The 25,958-nt window shown below is 33.8% G+C and overlaps 4 protein-coding genes across 6 annotated transcripts; all 4 read left to right on the forward strand.

Moving 5' to 3' along the window:
* Positions 1-5,794: 5,794 nt before the first annotated feature.
* LOC8288495 (probable LRR receptor-like serine/threonine-protein kinase RKF3) lies at positions 5,795-7,696 on the forward strand. The gene has a single exon (XM_002512272.2). The coding sequence runs from the start codon at positions 5,795-5,797 to the stop codon at positions 7,694-7,696; it is 1,902 nt and encodes a 633-aa protein (XP_002512318.2).
* Positions 7,697-9,470: 1,774 nt separating this feature from the next.
* LOC8288497 (sugar transporter ERD6-like 8) lies at positions 9,471-13,802 on the forward strand. Its single transcript, XM_048379935.1, has 18 exons — positions 9,471-9,706; positions 9,861-10,046; positions 10,142-10,204; positions 10,350-10,439; positions 10,539-10,598; positions 10,701-10,766; positions 10,860-10,925; positions 11,181-11,256; positions 11,419-11,483; positions 11,785-11,877; positions 11,963-12,043; positions 12,151-12,235; positions 12,330-12,436; positions 12,546-12,605; positions 12,701-12,754; positions 12,860-12,919; positions 13,025-13,139; positions 13,237-13,802. Exons 1-18 carry the CDS (start codon positions 9,680-9,682, stop codon positions 13,347-13,349), a joined length of 1,467 nt encoding a protein of 488 aa, XP_048235892.1. The 5' UTR covers positions 9,471-9,679; the 3' UTR covers positions 13,350-13,802.
* Positions 13,803-15,925: 2,123 nt separating this feature from the next.
* On the forward strand, positions 15,926-20,655 carry LOC8288498 (sugar transporter ERD6-like 5). Of its 2 annotated transcripts, XM_048379814.1 has the most exons (19): positions 15,926-16,402; positions 16,687-16,749; positions 16,831-16,920; positions 17,020-17,079; positions 17,187-17,252; positions 17,399-17,464; positions 17,557-17,632; positions 17,718-17,782; positions 17,871-17,963; positions 18,061-18,141; positions 18,229-18,313; positions 18,405-18,448; positions 18,538-18,600; positions 18,687-18,746; positions 18,838-18,891; positions 18,971-19,030; positions 19,113-19,227; positions 19,316-19,371; positions 20,298-20,655. In XM_048379814.1, exons 1-19 carry the CDS (start codon positions 16,238-16,240, stop codon positions 20,451-20,453), a joined length of 1,518 nt encoding a protein of 505 aa, XP_048235771.1. In that variant the 5' UTR covers positions 15,926-16,237; the 3' UTR covers positions 20,454-20,655. The 2 variants fall into 2 exon arrangements, with proteins under 2 accessions (XP_048235771.1, XP_002512321.1); XM_002512275.4 differs by lacking the exon at positions 20,298-20,655 and having other exon boundaries at positions 15,931-16,402; positions 19,316-19,663.
* Positions 20,656-21,714: 1,059 nt separating this feature from the next.
* LOC8288499 (sugar transporter ERD6-like 17) lies at positions 21,715-25,936 on the forward strand. 2 transcript variants are annotated; one of them, XM_048379816.1, is made up of 18 exons: positions 21,790-22,161; positions 22,365-22,427; positions 22,737-22,826; positions 22,912-22,971; positions 23,120-23,185; positions 23,318-23,383; positions 23,467-23,542; positions 23,626-23,690; positions 23,917-24,009; positions 24,122-24,202; positions 24,289-24,373; positions 24,462-24,505; positions 24,581-24,643; positions 24,726-24,785; positions 24,885-24,937; positions 25,301-25,361; positions 25,460-25,574; positions 25,662-25,936. In XM_048379816.1, exons 1-18 carry the CDS (start codon positions 22,006-22,008, stop codon positions 25,805-25,807), a joined length of 1,443 nt encoding a protein of 480 aa, XP_048235773.1. In that variant the 5' UTR covers positions 21,790-22,005; the 3' UTR covers positions 25,808-25,936. The 2 variants fall into 2 exon arrangements, 1 of the variants encoding a protein (XP_048235773.1); XR_007217587.1 differs by having other exon boundaries at positions 21,715-22,161; positions 24,726-24,938; positions 25,662-25,808.
* The last annotated feature ends 22 nt before the right edge of the window (positions 25,937-25,958 follow it).

Consider the following 25,958-nt stretch of genomic DNA (forward strand, 5'->3'; position numbering starts at 1 on the left):
GAGAATAATAGTGAACATTTCCGGTTAAATGAATAACAAAATAAGTTTTTATATATATATATATTTTTAGGAAAGTTTGTGTTATTTCCCATATTAAAACTTTCCTTCTTTTTTTTTTTTTCTTTTCTTTTCTTTTCTTTCCCTTTTTATTCTATGCGACTATGACTATACAGCAACAATTTATAATATTAGTAAAAAAGATATTATAGGTGAACTTGGAAGAGAAATTTAACGTACATATACTTATTAAATGATTGAAGTCTCTAATAAATATTTAAATATTAGAAATATTAAATTATCATATACAAAGATCATCAAATAAATATTATAATATATGAACATCATTAATAAAAAGTGAATACGATTAAAAACCATTATAACATAAAGATAAAATATGTAGTATTAAATAATTAAAGTCGCTAAATGAATATAAACTAATTAATTATTAAAAAAATATAAAATTTATTGTATATAAAAAATATAGATAATGTACGGCGTCCACTCGAATAATATATAACTAAAAACTGTTATAATAAAAAGATAAAATTTGTCATATTTAATCATTAGAATAATAATAAATAGTTAAGAATCTTTATACTGTAAAGTAAAATTTGTCGCATACGAAGATTGTCAGAGTAATAAATATAAATAATAAAAAATTTAGAATGAAAAATATGATTTATCGTATTGAATAATTATGACTATATATAGTGAATATTTTCATGTTAAAATTTATAAATAAACAGTTTTATCATATATAACTGATGAATATAGTATAAAAGTAAATGTGAAGTATAAGAATATGATTATTTTATATATATATATATATATATATATATATATATATATATGTGCAAGTAAAAGCTTGAATATCGAAGAAGGTAATGTCAAATTTTCAGATTATAATGTATAGTTGAAAATTCTTCTTATGCCCAGAGTTCTTAGCAAAATAAAGGACACTCATTGTTTATATAATACAAAAGCAGTATAAACGTAAGAGCAGCTCATTGTTTTTTGTATATAACTTTTCCATCAAATGTATTTACTGAAATTGCATGGAATTTTTTTATTATTATTTTTTGATATATAGATTTTCCATAAAATGAATTTGAAATTAGATGGTGGGTTGAAGTCTTTGTACATGAAGTCACATCACATTAGTACTAAGCTCTGTTGAGTGCCTTTTCGTTAGAAAGAACAAAGATCGTGATTGAATCCATTGTCATATACTATTTGGTTAGGATGGCAGGAACATTAGGTATTAAAAATTAGACATAAAAATCATATTTTGTGTGCTGTGGTGGCTCCGGGGGAAACGACGGATGAAAGTGAACTGCCGGGTAAGTCACGAAACAGTTCAAAATGTGGATTCCCGAATACTTGGTGTCTATCTTACCCATTGCAAAAAGGGACAAGACAACATTCTTCATCTCTTTTTAGGGACAATGTCAATCTATCAGTAAAAGTTCTTTACATGTATACTATTCCTATGTACATTACAGAAGAATTTTATATATAAATAGTTGGTTTTATTTTTTAAGTGCATATGCTTTGATTCCTGTTGCATGTCTTCTTTATCGGTATCTTTGGAATTGAGATTTGAGGAAATTTAATGGGTAATCTTTACCAATCATATTTTATATTTTGATTTTGAATGATTGACATATAATTTATTATTTAAAATTAATAAATATGTATCAATTATCTATTGATTTGATATATAAATAATAATATTACATTTGGACAAAAAAAAATTTTAAATTCGATTACGAGGATTCCATCAACATGGTATAACTTTTTTTATTAGCAAGTGTTATAAGTGTTAATATTAGCAAACTAATAATATTATTAATACTACACCATTTTTTTTATTAATAGAGTGAACACATAAATTAATCTATTAAAAGAATTACATATTTAAAATTAAGAAAATTATCAAACTGGGAGTACTTTTTCTTTCCAACTTTTCCTCAATTATAATATAACAAAATAGGATGATTCTTTTTGCCTCTTATATTTGTTAAACACTTTTATTTTATTTTTTAAAATTTCCTCTTCTTCTTTTCTTAGAAAAAGAAACTTGGAAAGGATGAGGGATGAGAAAGAGCATTAATAAATAGCTGGTGTTAGTTATATATATATATATATATGGTATTGTAAAATCAGAGTTGGATATGTGTCACGTGAGTTTTGTCCGGAGAATTCCGCACTACTCTAGCACTCTCGGCAAAATTTTTTAGATTTGAAACTCCTCGGTGTGACATATGATCTTGGCTTCTGAGGCTCTGCCGGGTGCCACTCTAACAAGATTTTAATGGTAGCCATGCCTAAAAATACATTTAATGCCCTATTATTCCTTACCCAATTGGAAAACTCTTTACACTCTAAACCACAACTATACACATATAAAATAAAAATTTAAATTCAAATTCTAAAATACTTATATGATTTTTTTGAAAAAATGAAATTTCTAAGTTTAAAAATCCAAACGCACTTCCATACTAACTGAATCTTTTTCAAACTAAAAAGTCCTAATTATTTGTCATTTTTATATATTCGATGCATCATTAATATTCTTTTTTTGTATTGGATTAAGTGTGATAAATTTTATAATATCTATAAAAGAGTAATTTAGTTAGTTTTTCCGTATAATTGAATTTATTAAATATTTTTCTAATTTAATTGAATTACTAAAATATAACAGTTAGCATGAAAGGAGTAGTAATTAAAATTAATTTTGAAACAACTAAATAAAAATTAATAATAATTCTAATATTTACTGAAATCCCAATCACTTGTTAGCTATATAAACATTTTAAGAACCATGACAAAAGAAACTATTAAGCCTGTTCTTCACTTTCTTGATTGGCATTTATAGATTCACAAATTATTGCTAATGCTTTTCTCTAGAAAGTTATTGTTTTCGAATCAGCTTAATATAATGTCACTATCTGTCTATCTTTTAGAGTACATTTTCTCTTTAGAAACTTCTATTAAGAATCTATGACCAAATCGTACCATTTAAACTACACAATCCGACATTAATTTCTTAATAAAATTTCCATTTTGATCTTAATCATTTGTATTTTGTTCTTGAAATCATGCACTTTAGGCTTTATCTGGAAATTACGTTGTTGGATTAATTGTCATTAGGGCCCGCTGGTAGATTAATTAGTCTGTTTAATCATGTTCTAAATGAATATAACTGATTATGTTTATGATATTAACTCTTCAATTTATTAGAGACTGAAATTAATAAAAAATTTGATGGTAGAAAGCATATTTGGGCCCCTGAACTTTATCTCTTTTCGGCTTTAGGTTCTTTAAGTTTAAATGAGTGTATTTAGGTCCTTTAAATTTGCAATTTGATGTATTCGTGATGTTTGTGCTTGGTTGTCACTTGCTACTGATCGATCAAATCGCGTGAATCATATTCTAAGGAGTAAAAACGAATTTTAATAGATAATTAATAACAAAAAGTTTTCATACTCTCTGTCTCATTTCTCTCTCTTTTTTTTTTTCTCTCTTTCTTTCTTTTCAATCTCTTTATCAAAATAAGAAGAAACCATGGAAGAATAACAAAAAAACTCATAGATCCAGTGAAAGAGTAGCACTTACTTTCTCAAATCCCTAACTCTGAAACTTCTAATTGTAATCCTAAGCAAAATGGTTTTCAAAATACTCTTTGTTATGTATTTATTTATTTTCAATTGATTAACTCCTTCAATTTCACTTGATTCTGCTGCAATTGTTGAATCTATGCAAATGGGTTCATGGATATTTTTCTAGATTTGGTGGTCCTCTCTTTCTTCACTATACATTTCATTATTGTTCCTTTTCTTTTAGTTCTTAAGAGAAAAAAGAAAAAACATAGCAATCTTTATGGGTAGTGGTCTTAATATTGTATTTTACCATATATGTATTGATTGTATGATTTTAGAGATAAATCTTTTTTAATTTTTAAGAATAATACAAATTTTATTTTTCAAATAATATACTTAACGACATTAGGTTAAAATAATATTTTTTTACGAAATCGTCAATATAGAGAGTTCGTGACACCAAATTGTCACCTAAAAATATTAAATTCCGTCATTTTTAAATGTGATGAATATAATTATATAAAGAAAAAGGTTAAAGTTTAAAGCTCAAATTATGGTTTTTGCCAATTTTAAATTCAAAAGTTTTGGAAAGTAAAGAATTGCTTATTTGGAAATAACATCTCAATCATTCTTCTTGAATCGAACAATAGGGATCACGCACATAACGAATTATGTTCATCAAAACACTATAAGACTTGAACTCCATCCCTACTTATTACAAGCTTATACTTTGACTTCTTAATTATTTTCTAATATTGCAAGATTCTGATATCTACACAACCCAATCAGAATATACCATTTGAAGAACCTTACAAGATGTTATTGTCAACACTAAGTGAAAAAATAAATAAATAAACCCTATTTTATGATAGCTGAATTAGTATTTGTGGATAGCTAACTCGGACGAAAGTATATGAATAGTTATTTATGGAGTTGGAACGGATTTAGATTTTAAATTTTATAATTCATATAAAAGATTTAAATTTACACTATTAAGTACCTGTGATCGAAACTCACTTATTTTATGGAATATAAATATATGACATTCAAACTATCTGCTATCCATTTATTTAACTAATAATTTATTTTAATTTTCTTACATTTTTTCCTAATTTTTAGAATTTCTCTTATAAATTATCACAATTCATAAGTTTCTTTAATAAAATATATATATTTTTACTTTAGAAAAAAGAAGAAGATTAATCATTAAAATAATAAATGAATTTAGCAAGTTTAGATAATATATAATAATTTAGAAGGGGTACGAATGATATAATAATATTTGGTTAAGAGTTAAAACATCCTTCTAAGAATATTGACTTATATATCCCATGTTTGGGTAAAAGGTCAAATTCATCCTCTGTTTTAAGGTCCCTAATTTTGTATTTTTAGAGAACGATTCAAAGTTTCACCTAATTAATCTTTGCTCTAAATAAATTAAATATATGATTACTACATTCCTCAAATATAAGAAGAGTGACATGTTTTATTTATTTGTTTTATTCTGTCACATGACAACTAACATATTGAAAGCTCATTTGATTGATTCAAACATTGTTATACCATAGCAGTCATTTTTACTTTTAGTTTTGGTAAACCCATGAAGTCAAACTATAAGGGTTCAATTTGGTTGGTAAAGAAATTTACTTTTTCTTTTGTTATTCAATCTTGAACAAGATTTTGTGGAGGTTTTGTTTATTATTGAGATTGAGGCCTTTTTTTAAATAAAATCTTAACTGTTATTATTAAAATTTAAAAGTTAAATTATAAAATATAAAAGTTATATTTATATAATATAAATATGAGAGAATCTGAAGTTTTCTAGCTTGAAATCGATAAATTTAATATTGTAGAAAGAAAAAACTTAATATTGTGCAAGAACAGAGAGATTACCCCCAGAAAAAGTAAAAAGACATAGCTCAAAAGGATGTGCCCGTGACTTAGTAGTCCGTATATAGACAAACAATGATTCTTTTGCTGTTTTAAAAATTAATTCAAGACTCATTCTAACTTCTAACTCTCACTTGCCGCCCTCTTCACTAACTGTCAAAACCGGCCATTAATTATTTGATTGGAGCTCAGACATTGAGAAGGTTAAGATTAAAGTTAAAAAGTTGAGGGTTTTCCATTTCATGAAGTGTTGATGCCCCAACAATCATGTTTTTCAAATCCTATGAAACCTTACTTTAGACATGTCCCCTTCTCAATCCAGTTTGTTTCAGTTGGTATTATTAGTATTCTTGTTAGCATTGTTTTCCAACCTCTCTTTTGCAACTGCTAGTTTACAGAAACTGTCTAATAGAAGCCTTGCTGAGTCTTCCTGTCCATTGAAATATAATGTTCTTCGTGATCTTGCCAAGGAAGCTCCACCGAGGCTTGCGCTCGTCGACGTGCCTACTCAATGTCAATATATGCAGAAAGGGATTCTTCTCGTTCGATCGGAATATCTTCGAACTCATGGCTACTTTGTTCCTCCTCCTGACACGGTCCAGCCATGCTGGGGGTTATATCGCAAGTTAGTTGGCCAGTACTTGCATGACTTCGATATACAAACCACTTGTGGGTATCATCCTGAATGGATTTCGAAGACTTTTAATAATATTACAACGCGGCAACAGTTTGAAAGCAAAATCCCATTTCCTGAAATGCAAGAAATGAGGCTTGCTTGTAACCATTCTTTGGAAAATAGCTCTGTTTGTCAATCTTGTTTGCAGAAGCTGTTGAGTCTTGAGAAACTGTACCTTCAGAATCCAAAACTTAATAATGTATCTAATGCTTCTGATTATCTGTTTATGTACGCAGCAGCTTTTAGCAGTGAGCTTGGACCGAGTGATCCAGCAACTGCCAATTGCTTGTTCAGGCTTGAATTCTCGGGCCGGCTCACCTCCAATAAGAAGCACAAGTCTGTAATTTCTGGTGTTGTTTTGGGTTGCGTTATCGGTGTCGTGGGTGCCTCTGTTGCTGTGTGGTTGTTCTGGATGCTGCACAAGAAATTTGAGAGAAAAAAGAATATTTCTGTTACTAAAGATGAGACTAGTTTGGACTTTGGCTTTGGACTGCACAGAAGAAGTACCAATTTAGTCAAATTCAAGATCGATGAAATTAGGAGTGCTACAATGAATTTCTCCAGGAATTATATTATTGGGAAAGGAGGTTTTGGCAATGTTTACAAGGGGATATTACCTGATGGATCTGAAGTTGCATTCAAGAGATTCAAGAACTGTTCTGCTTCTGGTGATGCAACTTTTGCACATGAAGTGGAAATCATTGCAAGTGTTAGGCATGTCAATCTTGTTGCTTTAAGAGGCTACTGTACTGCAACAGTTCCCTTAGAATGTCACCAACGAATCATCGTCTGTGATCTGATGCAGAACGGAAGCCTACATGACCATCTATTTGGATCAGAAATGAAGAAGCTAAGCTGGCCAATTCGTCAGAAGATCGCACTTGGAACAGCTCGCGGATTGGCTTATCTACACCATGGAGTTCAGCCTGCAATCATCCATAGAGATATAAAAGCAAGTAACATACTTCTGGATGAGACATTTGAACCCAAGGTAGCAGATTTCGGCCTGGCAAAGTTCAATTCACAAGGTATGACACATTTGAGCACTAGGGTAGCAGGGACTCTTGGCTATGTTGCTCCAGAATATGCCTTGTATGGTAAATTAAGTGAAAGAAGCGATGTTTACAGCTTTGGTGTTGTGCTTCTTGAGCTTCTGAGTGGAAGAAAAGCATATGTAAACTGTGAAGGAGAAGTTTCTCTGCTGACAGATTGGGCCTGGTCGCTAGTAAAAGAAGGGAGAGCATTGGATGTTATTGAACATAACATGCCTGAAATGGACTCGCCAAAAATAATGGAACAGTATGTGCACATAGCTGCCATTTGTGCTCATCCAATATTATATGCCAGGCCAACAATGTATCAGATTGTCAAGATCCTGGAAACCAACCTGCTGCTAGTTCCCTCAACTCTTGGAGTTTATATCAGCTCGGGTTATATGTCCAGTTGTCCTTCCATCACAAGTGATGAACAAAATTCGGATAGTGGGGATAGGGACACAGAGGGAAGCTTAACAGTGCCCATTATTTGACAAGAAAATGACCGTCTTTTTCCTCTTGCATGCTTTTAGTCCATTCAATTAATTATTTTCCCTCATATAAATCTTTATTAAAGGAAAGAAACCAAGAAATTAAATATTCAGTTCTTTTATTTTTTTCCTTTTTAGTTTTGACAGGTAGGGATGTTATACATATATAAGTTGCTTCCCATATATGCAGATGCACAGGCACTGGTAGAGGGTTCTTTTTATCCATTTGTCAATATACTATTCCTTTTTCCCAATGGCCAATACTTGCTTAATTTTATCATTTACTATACAAGTGATTAGCTTTCCACTATCTTAAAATGTCTAGTTCAGTCTAGTTAAGCACAGGAAAAATTGGCATTTGGAATATACAAGCTACCGTCCTACCTAAATATACAATGAACTACCTGAAGACAAAGCTCACCATCCTTCACATTTCCACTACTGCTCATCACTTTGTCATTGATGAGCTGATATGCCATCCAGGCTGAGGTAAGAGAACTTTTGGTGACAACATTAATCTGAGGTACTGAGCTCCCGAAGCCTGAATTACCTAAGCTGCTACCACTACACAAACCTGAATTGCTCGAGTCACCGAAGCTTAAAATGCCCCAGTTGCAAGAACTCCCAAAACCTGAAGTGTCAGAACTGCCAGACAAAGCCTGAAGTGCCCCAAGTTTCCTAAATTGCCACCTTATCCGCACATGGCTGATCTGCCAAAGCCTGAATTGCCTACTATTCCAACATTCTATCTTGCGGTGAAGTTTCGCTAGTTAGAAGACAGATCATAAATCGAAGCCCATTGAAAAAAAAAAAAAACCCAAAAATTCCAATTCTGACGGAAGCAAATTCAGATATATTCAAGACTTCAAAATCCTCCCTTCTAAGAGACGGCAATTCCACATATAGCGTTCCAACGTGTCGTACGCATCCCCAAAACCAACATGTTGGCGGGTCAAGATGAGTTAATTCTATTTTATTTGTTGGCAGACATATTTTAATCGCATGCTCAGTTGAAAATCATGTAAGAGAGTTAGCAGAAATTAAAGCTGTATGCTGTTGGCTGTCGCACAAAAAAAAAAAAAGAAAAAAGAAAAAGAAAGCTGTGTTTAAAACAACAATCACAAAGAACAACCTGACCAATTTCTTTCGGCGAAAACATTGATCTCATCGCTAGCTCTTTCGTGACGACCTGCTATACTATCGGCGTTGACAAGAATTCGCCACTATATTTTAGCCCAAAGAGGAAAAAGCATTAAACTTCATTGGTCGCTGATGCGTTTAGGTAACGGGTAACAAAGTGGCGACGACAATTATTTCGTCACTTTTCAGCAGCGATTAAATTTCGCTCACTATATTTAGGCAACGATGGATGTGTTGTCACTGAATCAAAAGAGATAACCCATCTCATATCAAAACCCAAAGCAAGCAGCTTCTCTAAGAATTCCTTGAAATTATGGGAAGATTAGCGAATCTGCCGTTTCCAAATTGTTTTTTTTTTTTTATTCAATATTTTATTTGCTTGTGGGATCAAATACACCGATCTCTTAAATCACAGAAATAACAAAATAAAATCCAAAACGTTAATAAAATTGATGTTTCAAAATAATTGACAGGTAAATAAGTGTCAAAAACCAGTCAGCTCGACTCATTTCCAACGTCATATGAGCATATCCAACGTTGCATATATATAGAAACTGAGACAGGATTAGCAATGATTTGCTGTGCTTTGGCTACCATATATATATATATATATATATATATATTATAATAATGTATATCCATCTGGATTTTCCCTGCCACCAAACACAAATTATGAATTTGATGGCTCTCATTGGGTAACTATTCATTTCTGGATTTTAATCCCTTTCAGATTAATAACCGCAAAAAAATTAGACAAAGGTGTGGGTTGATGCTAAAAATGACAAGCTACGGTTCACATTCAAGTAGAAATTGCCTTGTAATCTAACACTTGAAATAGTAACGTGCATGCACATCTTTTTCTCATTTGAAAAGGTAACGAGTCTCTTATATTTTTCATTTTTCTTGATTTTTTTGTCTCTCTCTAATGTGCATCAGTGTTTAAAAGTGAAAAGATCATAAAGTGAAAAGATCATTCTTTTTCTTTTGTTGGGTTTCTTAAAGATCGTTTTCTTTTGCAAATTTATAGAGAAGGAAAGAAATGGCTATCTCTGAGGATATAGAGAATTGTGATGGTAGCTTAGTGGAGCCATTTGTTGGGCAAAAGAAAGAGATTGGTAGAAAACAGGAGAGTGAAAAGAATGGTGGTGATCTTGGAATGGTTCTTTTCAGCACCGCTATTGCAATCTGTGGTTCTTTTGTGTTTGGTTGTTGTGTAAGTACATAACTCCATTGCTGGTTTATCATTCATCCAAGTAAAGAATGGTTTAGGTTCTTATAGTGATATAAAGGTTTTCTGGAAATTTGCAGGTTGGATACTCTGCGCCTACCCAATTTGGTATTATGAATGACCTTAGCCTTTCCTATTCTGAGGTGACAATTTAATATTTGTAAATTCTTCCTGTCAATTTAGTTGTTGAAATACATAGCATTCTTTTCATTCCGTGTCTAGTCTTCTCTTAGTACTTGATTGATAAAATTTACAGTATGATGGAAAAAGATACGTTGCCATTTGCAGTACTCAGTCTTTGGATCCATCTTAAATATTGGCGCTATGATCGGTGCAATCACAAGTGGGCGAATTGCAGATTCCGTTGGCCGGAAGGGGGTATGGATGGGAGCAATCCTGTTTTAAGATCGTATAGATAAAGCTTTTTGATTGTGCAAGACTGGTCTTTACTCAAATTTGGTTTGATTGTTGTTGCAGGCTTTGAGGATGTCATCAATTATCTGCATAGCAGGATGGATTGCAATCTACTTATGCCAAGTTTGCAATTTTGCTACTATTAAATTGACTCAATTGATGTAAAGCACTTTTAAACAATTTTCTTGCGGAAAATGTTTAACCTGCGAATGATATTCTTGGCAGGGACCTCTGTTCCTTGATTTTGGCAGATTTTTAACAGGATATGGCATTGGTGTTATTTCTTATGTGGTAAGCTTCTGTTTCTCTGTAGCTTCAGCTCACTAATCATATTCATGAAGGGTGTGGGCTTAAAACCTTCTCTATCTTTTCAAACTTGAATAGGTACCTGTATTTATTGCTGAAATTACTCCTAAAGAACTTAGAGGAACTCTAGCAGCTGCGAATCAGGTATAGATGACAATGAGACTCGGCTTAGTTTTTATTTTTTTCAGGTAGAATGACTTCTAGTTAAGGTGGTTTAAATGTTTTCATTCTGGTTAGAAAATCATGCAAATAGTTTACGTTGGAATTGATTTAAGTACCTTAACATGGTCAATTGAATGATGTCTGGTTATATAAGAACTTCAAAAGTCATCTTTTACAATATATAGTTGCTCAGGCCTCTTAACTTCCTTCCTTTATACATCTGTTGTCACTCTGCAGTTCTTTATTGTTGTTGGGATAATGGTAATCTACTCAATAGGGGCACTTGTTAACTGGAGGATCCTTGCCATAACAGGTATTGTCAGTACACTCGCACATGTTTAGCATTACACTTCGCCATTTAATCGATTCTTAAGTTCATCAGAGTATTTCTTACGTTTTAAGATTTTGAAGTTACCGAAGGCTCCATCATCTAATACTTGACCATAAGACTCACATGAATTATATATCATTACAGGAACCATCCCGTGCTTGATTGTGATTATTGGTCTTTTCTTCATTCCAGAGTCCCCTAGATGGCTGGTAAAATTCAGTTTCTTGATTATTAAGAGAATCTGTAGTTTCCCTTTTCCCTGCATTTTCTTCTGTCATTCTATGAATATCAATACCTCAAAATGTCAGCATCCGTTTAGAATAGATACTGAGGAGTTAATGAAGGATATGGGAAGAAACTGAGGTACTTAAGTTTAAGACTCTGAAAAACCGAATATTATCGCATGAAAGCAAAATGGGAGAGGCTAATATTAATCTTTAAGTTCTCACTTGGTTGCAAAAGAAGCTAAAAGTAGCTCTGTGTTCTAATGAAGCAACTTATATGCCACAGGCAATGGTTGGTCGCCAGCACGAGTCCGAATCATCACTCCAAAGACTTAGGGGAGCTAACGCTGATATTTCTCAGGAAGAGTCTGATATTCAAGTAAATCAATTCTCCTATCCACTTTATTAGTTGCTGATATGATCAGTTCAGCAATGTTTGAGGGCACCTTTTTTTTTTCTTACAGGAATCTTTAGCGCTCATTCGGAGACTTCCAAAAGTAACCGTACTAGACTTGTTTCACAGAAGAAACATCCGATTTGTCATTGTAAGCATCTCGCGTTTTGCAAGAATTTATTCCTGTGTAAATGAGTTTCCATTGGAAGGGTAGGTTTCTTCTCCAAGTCCCTTCTTTATTCATCATGTGAATTGTAGGTTGGAGTTGGACTGATGGCGTTCCAACAATTTGGTGGAGTTAATGGAATAATTTTCTATGCTAACCAGATTTTTGCATCAGCAGGTGACCTCGCATGGCTTGAAATTATCATTTTTTTTTAAGAAATTAAGTCAATTCAAGTTTTGCCTGTTGATTGAACATTCATTTTGTAACTCAGGAGTTCCCCCAAGTGTTGGAAGTATTCTCTACTCTGGTCTGCAGGTCCTTATGACAGCATTTGCTGCAAGCTTAGTTGATAGGGCTGGGAGAAGACCACTTCTTATAGTAGGCACCTTATCGACTGTTTTTTAAATTTGCATTTATTTAGCTCATAAGAAGATAGTAGAAGAATTAAACTCTTTGATTATGCTAAATTTCTATCTTTCAATTTCAGGTTTCTGCTACTGGATTGCTACTGAGCAATGCTCTAATTGGAACTTCCTTCTTTTTAAAGGTGATCATCAAGCTCACATGCGATTATTTGCATTCAAGTCATATGCATATTGGTCCTGATCTGTTCATTCCTTACACATTGCATTTTCTTCTCAGGGAAACCATTTAGCTCTTGAATTGGTTCCAATCCTGGCAATCACCGGTGTCATGGTAACCTCATAAGGCAACCGTAAAAGGGTCACTTTTGGACCTGAAACTATCAAATTGCTCATTTCATCTCAAATTAACAGTCTCGTCTTATTTTCATTTCTTCAGTTTTATATAGCCTTCTTCTCACTCGGAATGGGAGCAATTCCTTGGGTTCTAATGTCTGAGGTAACATCAAGATATATAATATAATACCTCGTATCATAAATACAAAAGCTCTGACTAGAAGACTGCATCTAATCTGCTGCCATTATGCAATTCTTTGAATTACAGCTATTCCCATTGCATCTAAAGGGAATCGCTGGGAGCCTGGTGACATTGGTAAATTGGTTTGGTGCTTGGTTTATATCCTTCACTTTCAATTTTCTTATGGGCTGGAGTTCTTTTGGTAAGCTAATTACTGAATTCCATATCACAATTGTTGCATGTTATAGCAATTGACTTATTTTTTATTTATTTATTTTGGTATTCGTGTGATTTTACAGGTACATTTTTCTTGTATGCTTGTATTTGTCTCTGCAATATCTTTTTCATTGTCAAAATGGTGCCAGAAACCAAAGGCCGAACACTCGAAGAGATTCAAGCTTCTGTAAATTAGCATTGAAGGACCAAACATATGAAGGTGAAGTTCCATTTTCTTATAGGGAAGATAAAAGAGAAGAAGAAGTTTATCCCCTTTACTGCAAGTCAGAGTGGCAATTGGTGGCTGATATCTTCACCAGGGCACTGCCTGAAGGCAAGTTTGAGGTGCTGAAATTGAAAAGCTTGGAGTTTCAAGACGAAGTCTTAAGGAGGAGCGTTCTGAATTTAGACTTTGCCTTAGGCGAATCAATGCTAGTTGATAGCCTGCTTGTTTTAGTTTGTAAATTGAAGAACGCAGTGGATGTAAGGATAACCTATGCTTTAGTAGGTAATAAATTATGGGATATCCTGAAATTTAGAAATTAGTTACCTTATACAAGTGATGCAGTAGTTAGTTGTTTTAAGTGTTCGACTTGGATTAATGTTGTAATATTCCTGCTATAAAAAGCAACCTTTTGTTGATGGTAAAGTGTAAGAGTTCAAGCTCATATTATAATGAGCAGCCGAGTCTGAAATAAATTTAAAAAGAGTTAAAAAATTTACAATAAAATCGAATTTTAAAATATATATAAATATATTAATTTTAGCAATTTAAAATTAACATATATATATATATATATATATATAATGTTAATATTATTATTCAAGAACAAAAATTAAAAATATAATTGATTATAGAAAAATGTTTAGGTATTGTGGGTATGCTTTTGATATGAAGATAGGTGATAATGAAATGCTAAAATAAACTTGCAGGTTTCTGCAGCTGGATCATGCTTATTTTTGTTCCTCATAGGATTATCATTCTACTTGAAGATTCGACATAATTTGCATATCCTTTAAATTGTCGTTTATATATGGAAAAACCATTGTCAGTTATTTTTCCCCTGCTTCTTTATGAGCAGCAACTAGGCTATTTGAAGGAGGTAGCTTCAATAATGGCAGACAATTGGCTTAGAGGTAACAATTTAATCATATTATGGCTTTCCTCCTTGTGTCTGTTCCAAGTTAATATCAAAATTAACGATCCAACTGACACCTGCAAGCTGAATGCAAGGTTATGGTTCATTTTATGGAATAGGCGTGTCAGGAATACCATGGGTTAAAAAAAATTAAAGGAGAAAATGAGATTTGGGTTCCATGTAATTCATCTTTGAAAATTCAATTGAAACTCTATGTTGGGTATTTAAATATAAATAAAAATTCATGTAAAACTCTATTTCATTAAATCCCTAGAATTGAAATTCTATCTCATTAACCAAACACACCAAATTAGCCTTATAGAAAAAAGAAACCCATTAACTGTTCTCCCTTAAAAATGTTACCCTTATAATTCTTTACCCATATATGTTTTTACTTTGATAAACACATTCAAAGTAGTAAATTTTAATTGGAGCTGTCTCAAATGGGCAACAAATATTATTTGTAAAATCTGGTTAATAATTTGTACAAAAGAAATAAATATCCTCCTGTTCATAAATGTCTTGCTTTTAAGGTCCTGGTCCCTTCCAATTCCAGAATCTATGTATTATTATTTTCTTTTGCAGTGAAGAACTGCATATTAATCATTAGTCATATTCATAGGTATACATATATATTATATATTGTGCTGTTGAGCCACCACCAACCCCTATGTCTCAACCAATAGTCAGACATACCATATTTTTGACTTAACATGTTGTTTGAGTTCAGATAATTATAAAATTGATGATTTTAACAAACAACATAACTGCCAATATATATTGGTAGCAAATTAACAAAAAAGAAAAAGTGGCACCCAATAGTGCCACTGCCCCTCACAATTATCAATTATCAATTATAGTATGAAACTTCTATTAATTTTACTATGTAAGTGAATACCGACTGTATACAATTTCTGAATATTAAATCAGATATGAAGTTTATATTATATTAAGAGAACAACGAATTTAAATCGAGTATCAAGCTTAATAATGTCCAAGTCTTTAGTTATGTCTATTAGAATTGAACTTTATTTTTGGACCAATTAAAATCGTTGATAAATTTTAATGATATAGAACACTCAATTGAGTCATTTTATTAGGTACAAATTTAAGTAAGTTTTAAATAGTTGGGTTGGCAAAACCTGGAAAGTCAGAATTTCTAATTTAGGGGTCCAACTTTATTCTATATTGAATTTAGCATATTATATATATATATATATCAAAATTTTCAAAAGCCCTCTAGCTCTGTGATCGTATAGGGTTTCCCAGAAAGATATTAATGGATTTTCAAGCCTCATTTTGTGGTAATCACTCTTCAGAATCTACAATAGTGATAAAAGCAAAGTTCATAGCGTGGTAGCTGGTTTGCTGCGATGCTCAGTTCTGCCCGTAATCATGGTTGGTAGCAGGGAGGAGGAAGAAAAGGGAAAGACAAAAAGATATATATATATATATATATTAATTATTTTACTTGCACGTTTTATGAATGAAATGTTTTTTGGGCCAACTATAATGTTAGTTAGATTGCAAATCCCAGCTGCTCCAACCAAATGTCAGCCTGTTTGACCTGTTATAGGACCTTCTAAATTAATGTTTTTATTTGAGATATTCATATGTCCATAATGTTCTACCACACCATTAATTTTACTCATCCCAATGCTTTGATTCGTTGAACATAATATTCTAACATTATCAGAGACTGGATTGAGGAATTTAATTCATGTGGTGAAAAAACCAAAATGCATACTTGTACCAAAACTTAGCGGCAAGTCGTACCAAATTAGAACAAAAATTATATATACCACTAAACACTAATACTCATTTTGAACTTCTGCTTGGCACTAATCCGCCATTAAAACATAGAAAGAAAGTTAACAAAAGGAACATTGTAACACAGCATTCTTGGTTTTCATTTCTCCTATATCTTTCTAGAAATTAGAAAGATATGGAAATAGCAAACATGAGAGAAGTAGAAGAAGAACTACTACCAAAGTCTACACTTGCTATTCCCATCAGTGGCTCATTACCGCAAAATGAATCTTCAGTCACTCCTGCTGTTGTTTTCAGCACCATAATTGCCATTTGTGGTTCTTTTGGTAGTGGTTGTGCTGTGAGTGCACTGCTCTTTCTCTATGTTACTCATTTTTCTATTGGCTATGTTTTCAAGTTTATTTTTAGATGTCACTTTTTTTCCATCACTTGCCCATCACTCAAGAAAACTAAGCTATTAGCTTCTTTGTTAGTGTTACTGCACATTACTGCATGCATAGTATGGTTTATTTTTATTAGTAAATTTCGAGATCTTTGAAAGCAAGAAATCACAGCCCAAAAGCTGGAGGTTACTATAAAGCAAATCGTACACAATAAACTAGTCTTATGATTAGTGTTTTGCAGACAGGATATTCATCACCTGCTGAGTCTGGAATCAGGGAAGATTTGGGCATGTCCGTAGCCGCAGTAAGCACTAGTTAATTACCCTTTTACAGCGGTCTTTCAACTTAGCCAATAAGTTGTTGACTAGAATGTTTCAACGTGCAGTACTCCGTTTTTGGTTCTGTAATTACAGCTGGAGGAGTGATGGGTTCATTAGTGAGTGGAAAGATGGCAGATGTTATTGGTAGAAGATCTGTAGGTGTCTCTGTTCCATTCTTTAAGATATATATTGGTGGAGAGTAAAATTTCAATTACAAATTTGCCTCAGTTGAATTTTCTCACCTTGTATCGCAGACTATGTGGGTTTCTGAACTTTTCTTCATCATTGGGTGGTTTGCAATAGTTAGTGGACAGGTTTGTTCTCTTTGCTTCATATTGTCATTTGATAGCATTCCTTATTAAAGGATGCAGCTTTTTTATACTTTGGGGCTGGAGTTAACTTTTCATATGCTTGTTAAAAGGCTGCTTGGTTGCTGGATCTTGGAAGACTTTTGATGGGTATCGGAGTAGGGATTATTGGTTTTGTGGTAATCATACTATTTCTGCACATTATATTTTAATTACCTTGTTCTATGCAATGACCCTAGCCTAAGTATATTTTTTGCACTTCTTTTTTGTGTGCGTAAAAGTGCAATGTGTGCGTAAAAGTGCAAGCATTCTTCTTGGCAAGCAGGTACCAGTATATATTACAGAAATAACACCAAAGAATGTTCGTGGAGCATTTGCTGCTACCAACCAGGTAAACTTATGCTGCCATGTCTTAAATTTGGACCTTGTGTTATATTCTCTATCTAACTCATTCTTCCTGTATATGTTTTCTGCAACCTACAGTTCATGATATGCTGTGGAATTTCACTAGCATTTTTCATTGGAACTGTCGTTTCCTGGCGCACATTGGCTCTAATTTGTAAAATCTCTTACCCTTCAGTAATAATTACGTTTATGTTTCTAAAGTATGAGCATTTACCAACTTTGCCTGGTTGCATCTGAAGGTGCTGCACCATGCGCTCTGCATGCTGTGGGTGTATTTTTCATTCCAGAGTCTCCTAGATGGCTGGTGAGGCCTCAAACTTTTGTTACCATCTGTACAGAATGCATTTAGCAATCAATCATATGGTGACACTCACGACTACAGCTTATTACAGGCGAAGATTGGTCGAGTGAAAGAGGTAGAAGTGATTCTGCAGCGCCTCAGAGGAAAGAAGGCTGATGTTTCACAGGAAGCAGCTAGCATTATAGTAAACTGCCTTAAGATGTCTCTTCATATTTTTTCTTATTTGGATGTGTACTCTGGTTTAGGATGAAGATAAGTGATTGACTACCATTGTTATGCAGGACTATACTGACACCTTTCAGGGTCACTCAAAAGCTGGACTCTTAGACTTGTTTCAGTGGAGATATGCTCATGCCCTCACTGTGAGCCTTATGATATTAATTTCCTAGTTTGGCTAGTCTTTTCTTTGTGATTAATCTGATATTCTGTGATCACTTTTCTTGGTTCAGGCAGGAATTGGGATAATGGCATTTCAACAATTTGGAGGGACCAATGCGATTGCATTTTATGCCAGCTCCATTTTTGAAGAGGCTGGTAATAATTAAAAACTGAGATTCCACCATGCATTTAACTAGTCATGAATGCAAATAGAAGAAATGACAATGTAATGCCTTGTTGATGACAGATTTTTCAAGTAGCGTTGGACTAATATCAATGGCTATTATCCAGGTGGAATGCATCATTGCATTACATAAAAACTACAGCGATTGTTGGTTCTGATTCATGAATTTCTCATCAGAATAGACTTTTCTTTGCAGATTCCAGCTGTTGCTATTTCCGTGCTTTTAACAGACAAAGCTGGACGAAGGCCGCTTCTCATGGTGAGAATGGTACAGATATTGTTTTAAGCTTGTGATAAATACACCAATAAGGTTTTGAATTTCTTTTACATGTTTGCATTTTGCAGGTTTCAGCCTCTGGGATGTGCTTGAGCTGCCTCATTATTGGACTGGCATTCTGTTTGCAGGTCCGGCAACAAAAGAAAGTAGATTCTTGGAATTATATTCATTTGTCATGCTTAGAATATTCTCTTTACATTTTAAACTTGTTATGAGCAGGGCTTGGACAAGGCAAAGGAGATTACTCCAATTCTCGTGTACATAGGCATTATGGTAATGACATGAAACAGAAACAAAATATTGCTTGTGTTAGAAAATTTGTTGCTTTGAGCTAAACTTTTCTTTTAAACAGGGATTTAGCATAAGTTTTCCATTTGGCATGGCAGGAATCCCATGGATAATCATGTCTGAGGTATTAGCTCTGGCTTTATTGATGCACTGTAAAAACAATGACAAGCAGCTTCATACATTTGATAGAAAATATTTCATTTCAGGTATTTCCCATAAACATAAAGGGTGTAGCTGGAAGCCTTGTGATTGCAATAAACTGGACATGCTCCTGGGTTGTTTCGTATACATTCAACTTTATGATGGAATGGAGCTCTTCAGGTAATTTACTGGGAATGTTCCTATGAACCCCAACTCTTTGACATTTTGTCAGATGCTCACCAGTTTGCAATATGTTTTGATGTTTTAGGAACATTTTTCATATACGCTGGAGTTTGTGCTTTGGCTGTTCTGTTCATTGCAAAGGTAGTGCCTGAAACAAAGGGGAGAATGTTGGAAGAATTACAGGCTTCAATTGCTCATTTCCTACAATAACACACACACCCACCGAGAAAATAAATAATAAAATCCACCAATGTGTGACCACATTTGTCAAATCAACTGTTCGGTGAACAGTTTATAGTTTGAGAGGAAAATGTTGAATTGCAGTTAGATAAAGAAGTAGTGAGTTTGCTCCTCAATTCTTTTTCAGGAAAGATCCAATTTAGACATGTATATCGTTCCCTATAACAAAATGGTAAACCTTTTCAAACGACAACATTTGCAGCACTCACCAAATTGATTCTCTTTGTTACTAAATAGCAACAACTGCTGAGAGAGATAGAGAGTATACACTACAAATAATGCTATCAACATCTTTTTTATCTTGTTATTTTTCTTTGCTTCTTAATAAAATCTTAACCATTAACTCCCCAACCCATTAATAGTAAAAGATGACTATTAAAAGATGAAGTCTTAGAATACCTGTTTACCTTAAATACACAAATTTAAAAAAAAAAATTATAAATCACCATTTAGCTTACTAAATTTTAGACCTGATCATGGGCCGGGCCTGACTTGATTTTGGACAAGCCCGAGCTTGCCCAGGCCCGAAATTTTTTGATATCTCTAAGTCCAAGCTCGAGCCCGAAATCTTTTGAAAAACCCGGCCCGACCAATTGTTAAACCTGTATAAGGCCTGGGCGGATTGGGGTCGGATCTGGGCGGGTTCGGGTCGGACCTGATCCGGTTCTGTAATATAAAACAAGATTGTCTAGGGTTTGATATTATTAATAACATGAAAATTATAAATAGCAATAATAGATAGTTAAATGGTTTATAACACTTAATTATATGCTAAGGTCACAAGTTTAAGTCCTAACTATGACATTTCTTTTTTTTAACTAAATTAGACCTCGGACGGAACCGGGCTTGGAAGGACTACGGGCTTGGAAGGACTACGGGCTTTTTTCAAATTCGGACCGGGCCGGACTTGTATAAAAAAATTATCGGAATTCGGCTCGAGGAGTGCGAGCTTGGGCGGGCCGGGCAGGTACCCAGGCGCATGAACAGGTCTACTAAATTTCAATATCCATTGCTATTTTCTCAGGAAATAATACTGAAAAGAAGAAACAAAAAACATACATACAGACGACGCAGATAAACACACATGCATAGGGAGAGTAAGCGTTACTTTGTTTAAATCGTAAATCATAGTGTTCAAATAAAAAAAAAAACAAAATGAATAAGAATTAGTCAAATTACAAACTTGATAGATAGAGAAAGTGGAGTGATTTGGAGGTGGTGAGATGTTACAGTCTTGATCAGCAGCGATGTGGCGTGAATGGCAAAGGTAATTGCTATCGATTTGGTAATGGTGGCGTGTTAGATCTCAAATTTGCAGCGATCTCGATTGTGTTGATTGAATTCGCGATAGTGATGGTGGTACTGCAACAATGGTGGGTACTTGATAGATATACAATAATTTGAGTTGTTGGAGCTGAGGGTTATCTGGGTAATTTAGTTCGGCAGTGATAATAGAAGACAAAATGGAGAGAGTGGTAGCTAAATAGAAGAAAGAAAGAAGAGAAAGTGAGTTACAGGTCACACTTGAAAAAGAAAGGTATTTGATTTAAAAAACACTTAATTTTTAAAGTTTCTTTTGTTCAATAGATCCACTTCTCTTCACATCAGTGCTTCACTAACGGTGTTAATTCTTCAGCTAAAAGAAGGGAACAAACTACAGCTTTTATCAAATTTAAGGGTTCAATTGCACCCAACAATGGTTTAGGAGCAAACTCACTCCTCCCACTAAACGTTAGGGCAAAAATTACAGTTATTCCTTTACAGTGATGTATACTTGATGATATCTTACCTACCGAATATTCGTTTACCTGAATCTTAAATAACCAAAATAAGTATCCTACAAATTATAAATGAATTCTCCATTTCCCTAAACACAATTATAATTCCCTAACATAATCTACGCAAAGAAACACCCGTCCATCCAATCTTGCAGAATTCGTCATCTTTTGATTTATAAGTCTAAATTTTTCATTTCAGAACAGGAAATCTGCCAACTGCAATAATCTATTGGACATGCAAATAGGGTGTCACCGACTAATAAAAGGAAGAAATATGGAACAGCTACAAGCATCAATTTGCTTCAACAGTATATTGTTTGAAGAATGGGGAAATCATCAACGGAATCGTTCTGATTTTTATCTTTGATATATATATATATATATAACTTGGAAAGATGAAGTTTGGACATCAATATCACTATAATTTTGTTAACATTAAACGCAGTGTCGTTGAAATGGTGGTGGCTCTCTCAGTTGCAACTCCTTCAAACGACAATAACCTACCAGTTACCAATCTGTTTTTCCTTTCTTTTTTCTTTTCGGAAAATAGATTCTGCAAATTCTTTATTATCAATCATGCTGTGCGGGCATTTTTTTTTAATTATTACATCAGACTGTACCCAATCAGAGCTGTCTGTTTCTCCAACAACCCATACACATGACTTTGCGGTTGGCTTTTTCTTCTTAAAAATAAAAGAAAGTCGTCCTCTTTATCTCTATCTCAATTAATGAACTACAGAGGGATTATTAATTAACCATGGAGGAAGAAAAAAGAGAAGAGCGGCGGCAACTGCTACAGCCTGTTGTTTTTGGTAATGGCATAAGCATTGATGATGATGATTCTTTAGTCACTCCTTCTGTCGTTTTCAATACCATGGTTGCTATCTGCGGTTCCTTTGGTACTGGCTGTGCTGTAAGATATATTTATACCCTCTTTATATGGATCAATTGGCTTTTATGTATCTATTTATTTATTTATTTATTTATTTTTGCATCTGTGAGTAATTAGTTTCTTTTGGATGGGATTCGATTAGTGGATATGTTGTGAAACATTAAAGTTTATCACTTTTTGAGATTTTATGATTGCCGTTTTGTATGTCTTTTCTGGGCATGCAGACAGGCTTTTCCTCACCTGCTCAATCTGGAATCATGGAGGACTTGGGCATGTCAGTAGCAGCTGTAAGCACCATTTGTTTATTTCCCCCTCCTTTGTTTTGTTTCCAAAAGAAAGAATCTTCAATTATATTTTCTGTGCACGATTTAATTTTTTTGCTAAAATGTCCAATATACTGATCTAGATAAACTTATAGTCTGAAGAAGGAAAAAACTCTCAAACCAGTCTATGCAGAGACATCTGATACATGCATTTTATAGTACTGAGCAGGCCCTTTTCTTTGATTGAATTACAATTATTTGAAAATATCTATTCTGAGTAACATTTTCTTGTTTTGTCATTCAATCTCTCTTTGTTTGTTTACCATTCTGCAGTACTCCGTTTTTGGTTCTGTAATGACAATTGGAGGAGTGATTGGTGCATTAGTAAATGGAACAATGGCAGATCTCATTGGTCGTAGATACGTAAGTTCTTCTGTTACCTCAAACTCTCTCTTCAGTACCGTATCCAATTTCTACTAATACCAATTTGCTAGTCGTCATAATGCAGACAATGTGGGTGTCAGAATTTTTCTTCATCACTGGGTGGCTTGCAATAGCTTTCACACAGGTTTTTCTATCTTCTGATTCCCTAGAATACCTTTCATTCTCTATTTAATTCCTCCCCTCCGAATATAGAAGTTTTTCTTCAAATGCCATGCCATACTTTCTCGGAACAATTTCATCTACCAGAGTTAATTCTCAGTGTTTGTTTAAAGGTTGCTTGGTTGCTAGATTTTGGAAGACTTCTGATGGGGATAGGAATGGGGATTACTCTTTATGTGGTAATTATGCTATTTTTGGGTTTATAACATTAGATTTCTCGTGTAATGCTTTTACCCCAATCCCCAGGGAACATTTAGAATATTTTCATTCTCACAAGTTGTTACACACACTTGAATTTTATTATTGAACAGGTACCAATATACATTGCAGAAATAACACCTAAACATATTCGTGGGAGATTTACAGCTGCTAATCAGGTAAAAGCATACTGCCATGCATTTAACTGAACCATTACATTGTATCAACTCATTTCTTCTGCACCTCTTTTTCAAGCGAACAGCTCTTGACAAGTTGTGGACTTTCACTGATTTATTTTGTTGGAACTATCATTTCTTGGCACACCTTAGCTCTAATTGGTAATTATTTTTCCCCTCATATTGGATTGATTGTCATGTCTGAAAACTATGAAAACACTTACATTTATTTGGTTTAATTTAAGGGGCTGTTCCATTTGCATTGCAAGCTGTAGGAATTTTATTCATTCCAGAGTCTCCTAGATGGCTGGTGAGTCTTTTTCTTCGTCTTCTCTTTTTCCCCTTTTTCTGTGATAGGTAAAATGAAAGTTTGTTGTTTCTTGTGCTGTATATAGCATTTTCCTTCGTCTTATTACCATATTTGAAATTATTGTAAAAGGCAAATCCATAGTCCAGTTCACTTCTTTTAGAGTCATGCAGCAATGGTATAAGAAACATTCATCATATTGCTGTGCTAAAGAGTATAAATTATCCAGGCAAAAGTTGGTCGAGAAAGAGAGTTGGAAGGAACTCTGCAGTATCTGAGGGGAAAGAATGCTGATGTTTCTGAAGAAGCAGCTAACATTAGAGTAAATTTCCAACTTTTTGTTCAACTAACTGAAAGGATGTATATCCCTCTTTCTTTACTGTCCTTCTTACTTGAGGTAATCAGAATATGAGATGAACTTCTTTATTGGACAGAACTACACTGGGACCTTTCAAGGGCATTCACAAACTAGATTTCTAGACTTGTTCCAGTTCAGATATGCTCATACTCTTATTGTGAGCTCTACAAACAAAAATTTCTTGTTTTGCTTAAATCTCAATGGTTCTTATCTAAAGTTGTATGGATCCTCTACTCGGTGCAGGTCGGCATAGGGATACTGCTTTTCCAACAATTTGGAGGGATAAATGCAATTGCATACTATGCCAGCTCCATTTTTGGAAAAGCTGGTAAATTAAAAGCATCTTAGTTTTGCCTTATGTTATTAATTATGTATGAATTATACAAATGATAATACAAATGTCTAAACGAAGGCAGGTTTTTCCCCTAATCTCGGGCAAATATCGATGGCTATTATCCAGGTACAGACAGTTATAAGCAGTGAATGCAAAATCCTGTTTTACGCGTTTCTCATTGGACTAGACTGTCTTTTGCAGGTTCCAGCTACAGCTATATCAGTAATCTTAATAGATAAATCTGGAAGGCGGCCACTTCTCATGGTTAGAATGCCACAAAATTTGTTTCAAGCTTTTGATGTGGTCGATAAATCAATAGGCAGTGAAGTATTTTACATGTTTGCAGGTTTCTACATCTGGCATGTGCTTAAGTTGTTTTCTTATAGGAATGGCATTCTGGTTGCAAGTGTGTCATGAGATTAGATGTGATTTTGTAATATTTCTTCTTCAGAATTTCGTTGTCATTCTTATAAATTGTCAATCTCTTAAAGCCTATTTTGAACAGGACCTCCACAAGGTGAAGGAGATCACTCCCATTCTGGTCTACATTGGTATCTTGGTAATTAAATGCATTTGCAATGAATATTCCCCCTTGTTCTGAAGAGTTTCTTGACTAATATTCCTCATTCCGATTGGGCCTAACTAGTAACTACCAGTAAGCATGTGAGAATCCTGAAGGCCTGAAACTAAGATGTTTTGCTAATATTGCATGGAATTTCAAATCTTCATGTATTTCAAATACTCCAATCTATGGCCAAGGGTCGCTGACATGTGCTTCTATTGGAGTCAGTGTGCATTTCAACTCAAATTTTAATTGAAGAAGGACTCAGTATCTGCTGATACTTTGAAAATGTTGCTTAATGCTGAGCTTTAATGGATTTATGCATCTGTTAACATGCCCACTGATTATACTGTCATTAGGGGGTACAGTATTTTTGTATCAGTAGGCATGGCGGGATTACCATGGGTTATAATATCCGAGGTATGGTGCTCTATTCCATGGATTCTATTTCTGAGGTATGCTGCTCTTTCTGACGAGAGCTCTACTTATACTGACCTGAGATGAATCTTTCATCACAGATATTTCCTATAAATATTAAAGGCAGAGCTGGGAGTCTGGCAACTCTAATCAAATGGTTATGTTCTTGGATCGTTACGTATATTTTCAACCTTTTGATGGAATGGAGCTCAGCAGGTATCTGAAAATCCTCACCTGGCTTCCTCTTGCTCTCTCCCTTTGATACTTAAACAGGTTGACTTTGTTATGGTCAAATGCTTTCAGGAACATTTTTTATACTCTTTGGATTTTGCGGATCAGCTGTTCTGTTCATTGCAAAGGTGGTCCCAGAGACTAAGGGACGAATGTTAGAGGAACTACAAGCATCAATTACCCACTTCCCGCAACAGGATAAATCAGAAGTGATTTAGAGAACCAGATAGCTGAAAACCACAAAAAATAAAAAATAAAAAATCTCATTTTGTTCATTGTTTTTTTATTTCAAAGGTCTTGTATCTGCAACAAATATTACAATGAAGTACTTTATTAATTTGATTTTAGCTAGAATGATATGATATTCCT

This window comes from Ricinus communis, chromosome 10 (genome assembly GCF_019578655.1).
Source record: "Ricinus communis isolate WT05 ecotype wild-type chromosome 10, ASM1957865v1, whole genome shotgun sequence".
In the NCBI taxonomy this organism is placed as follows: domain Eukaryota; kingdom Viridiplantae; phylum Streptophyta; class Magnoliopsida; order Malpighiales; family Euphorbiaceae; genus Ricinus; species Ricinus communis.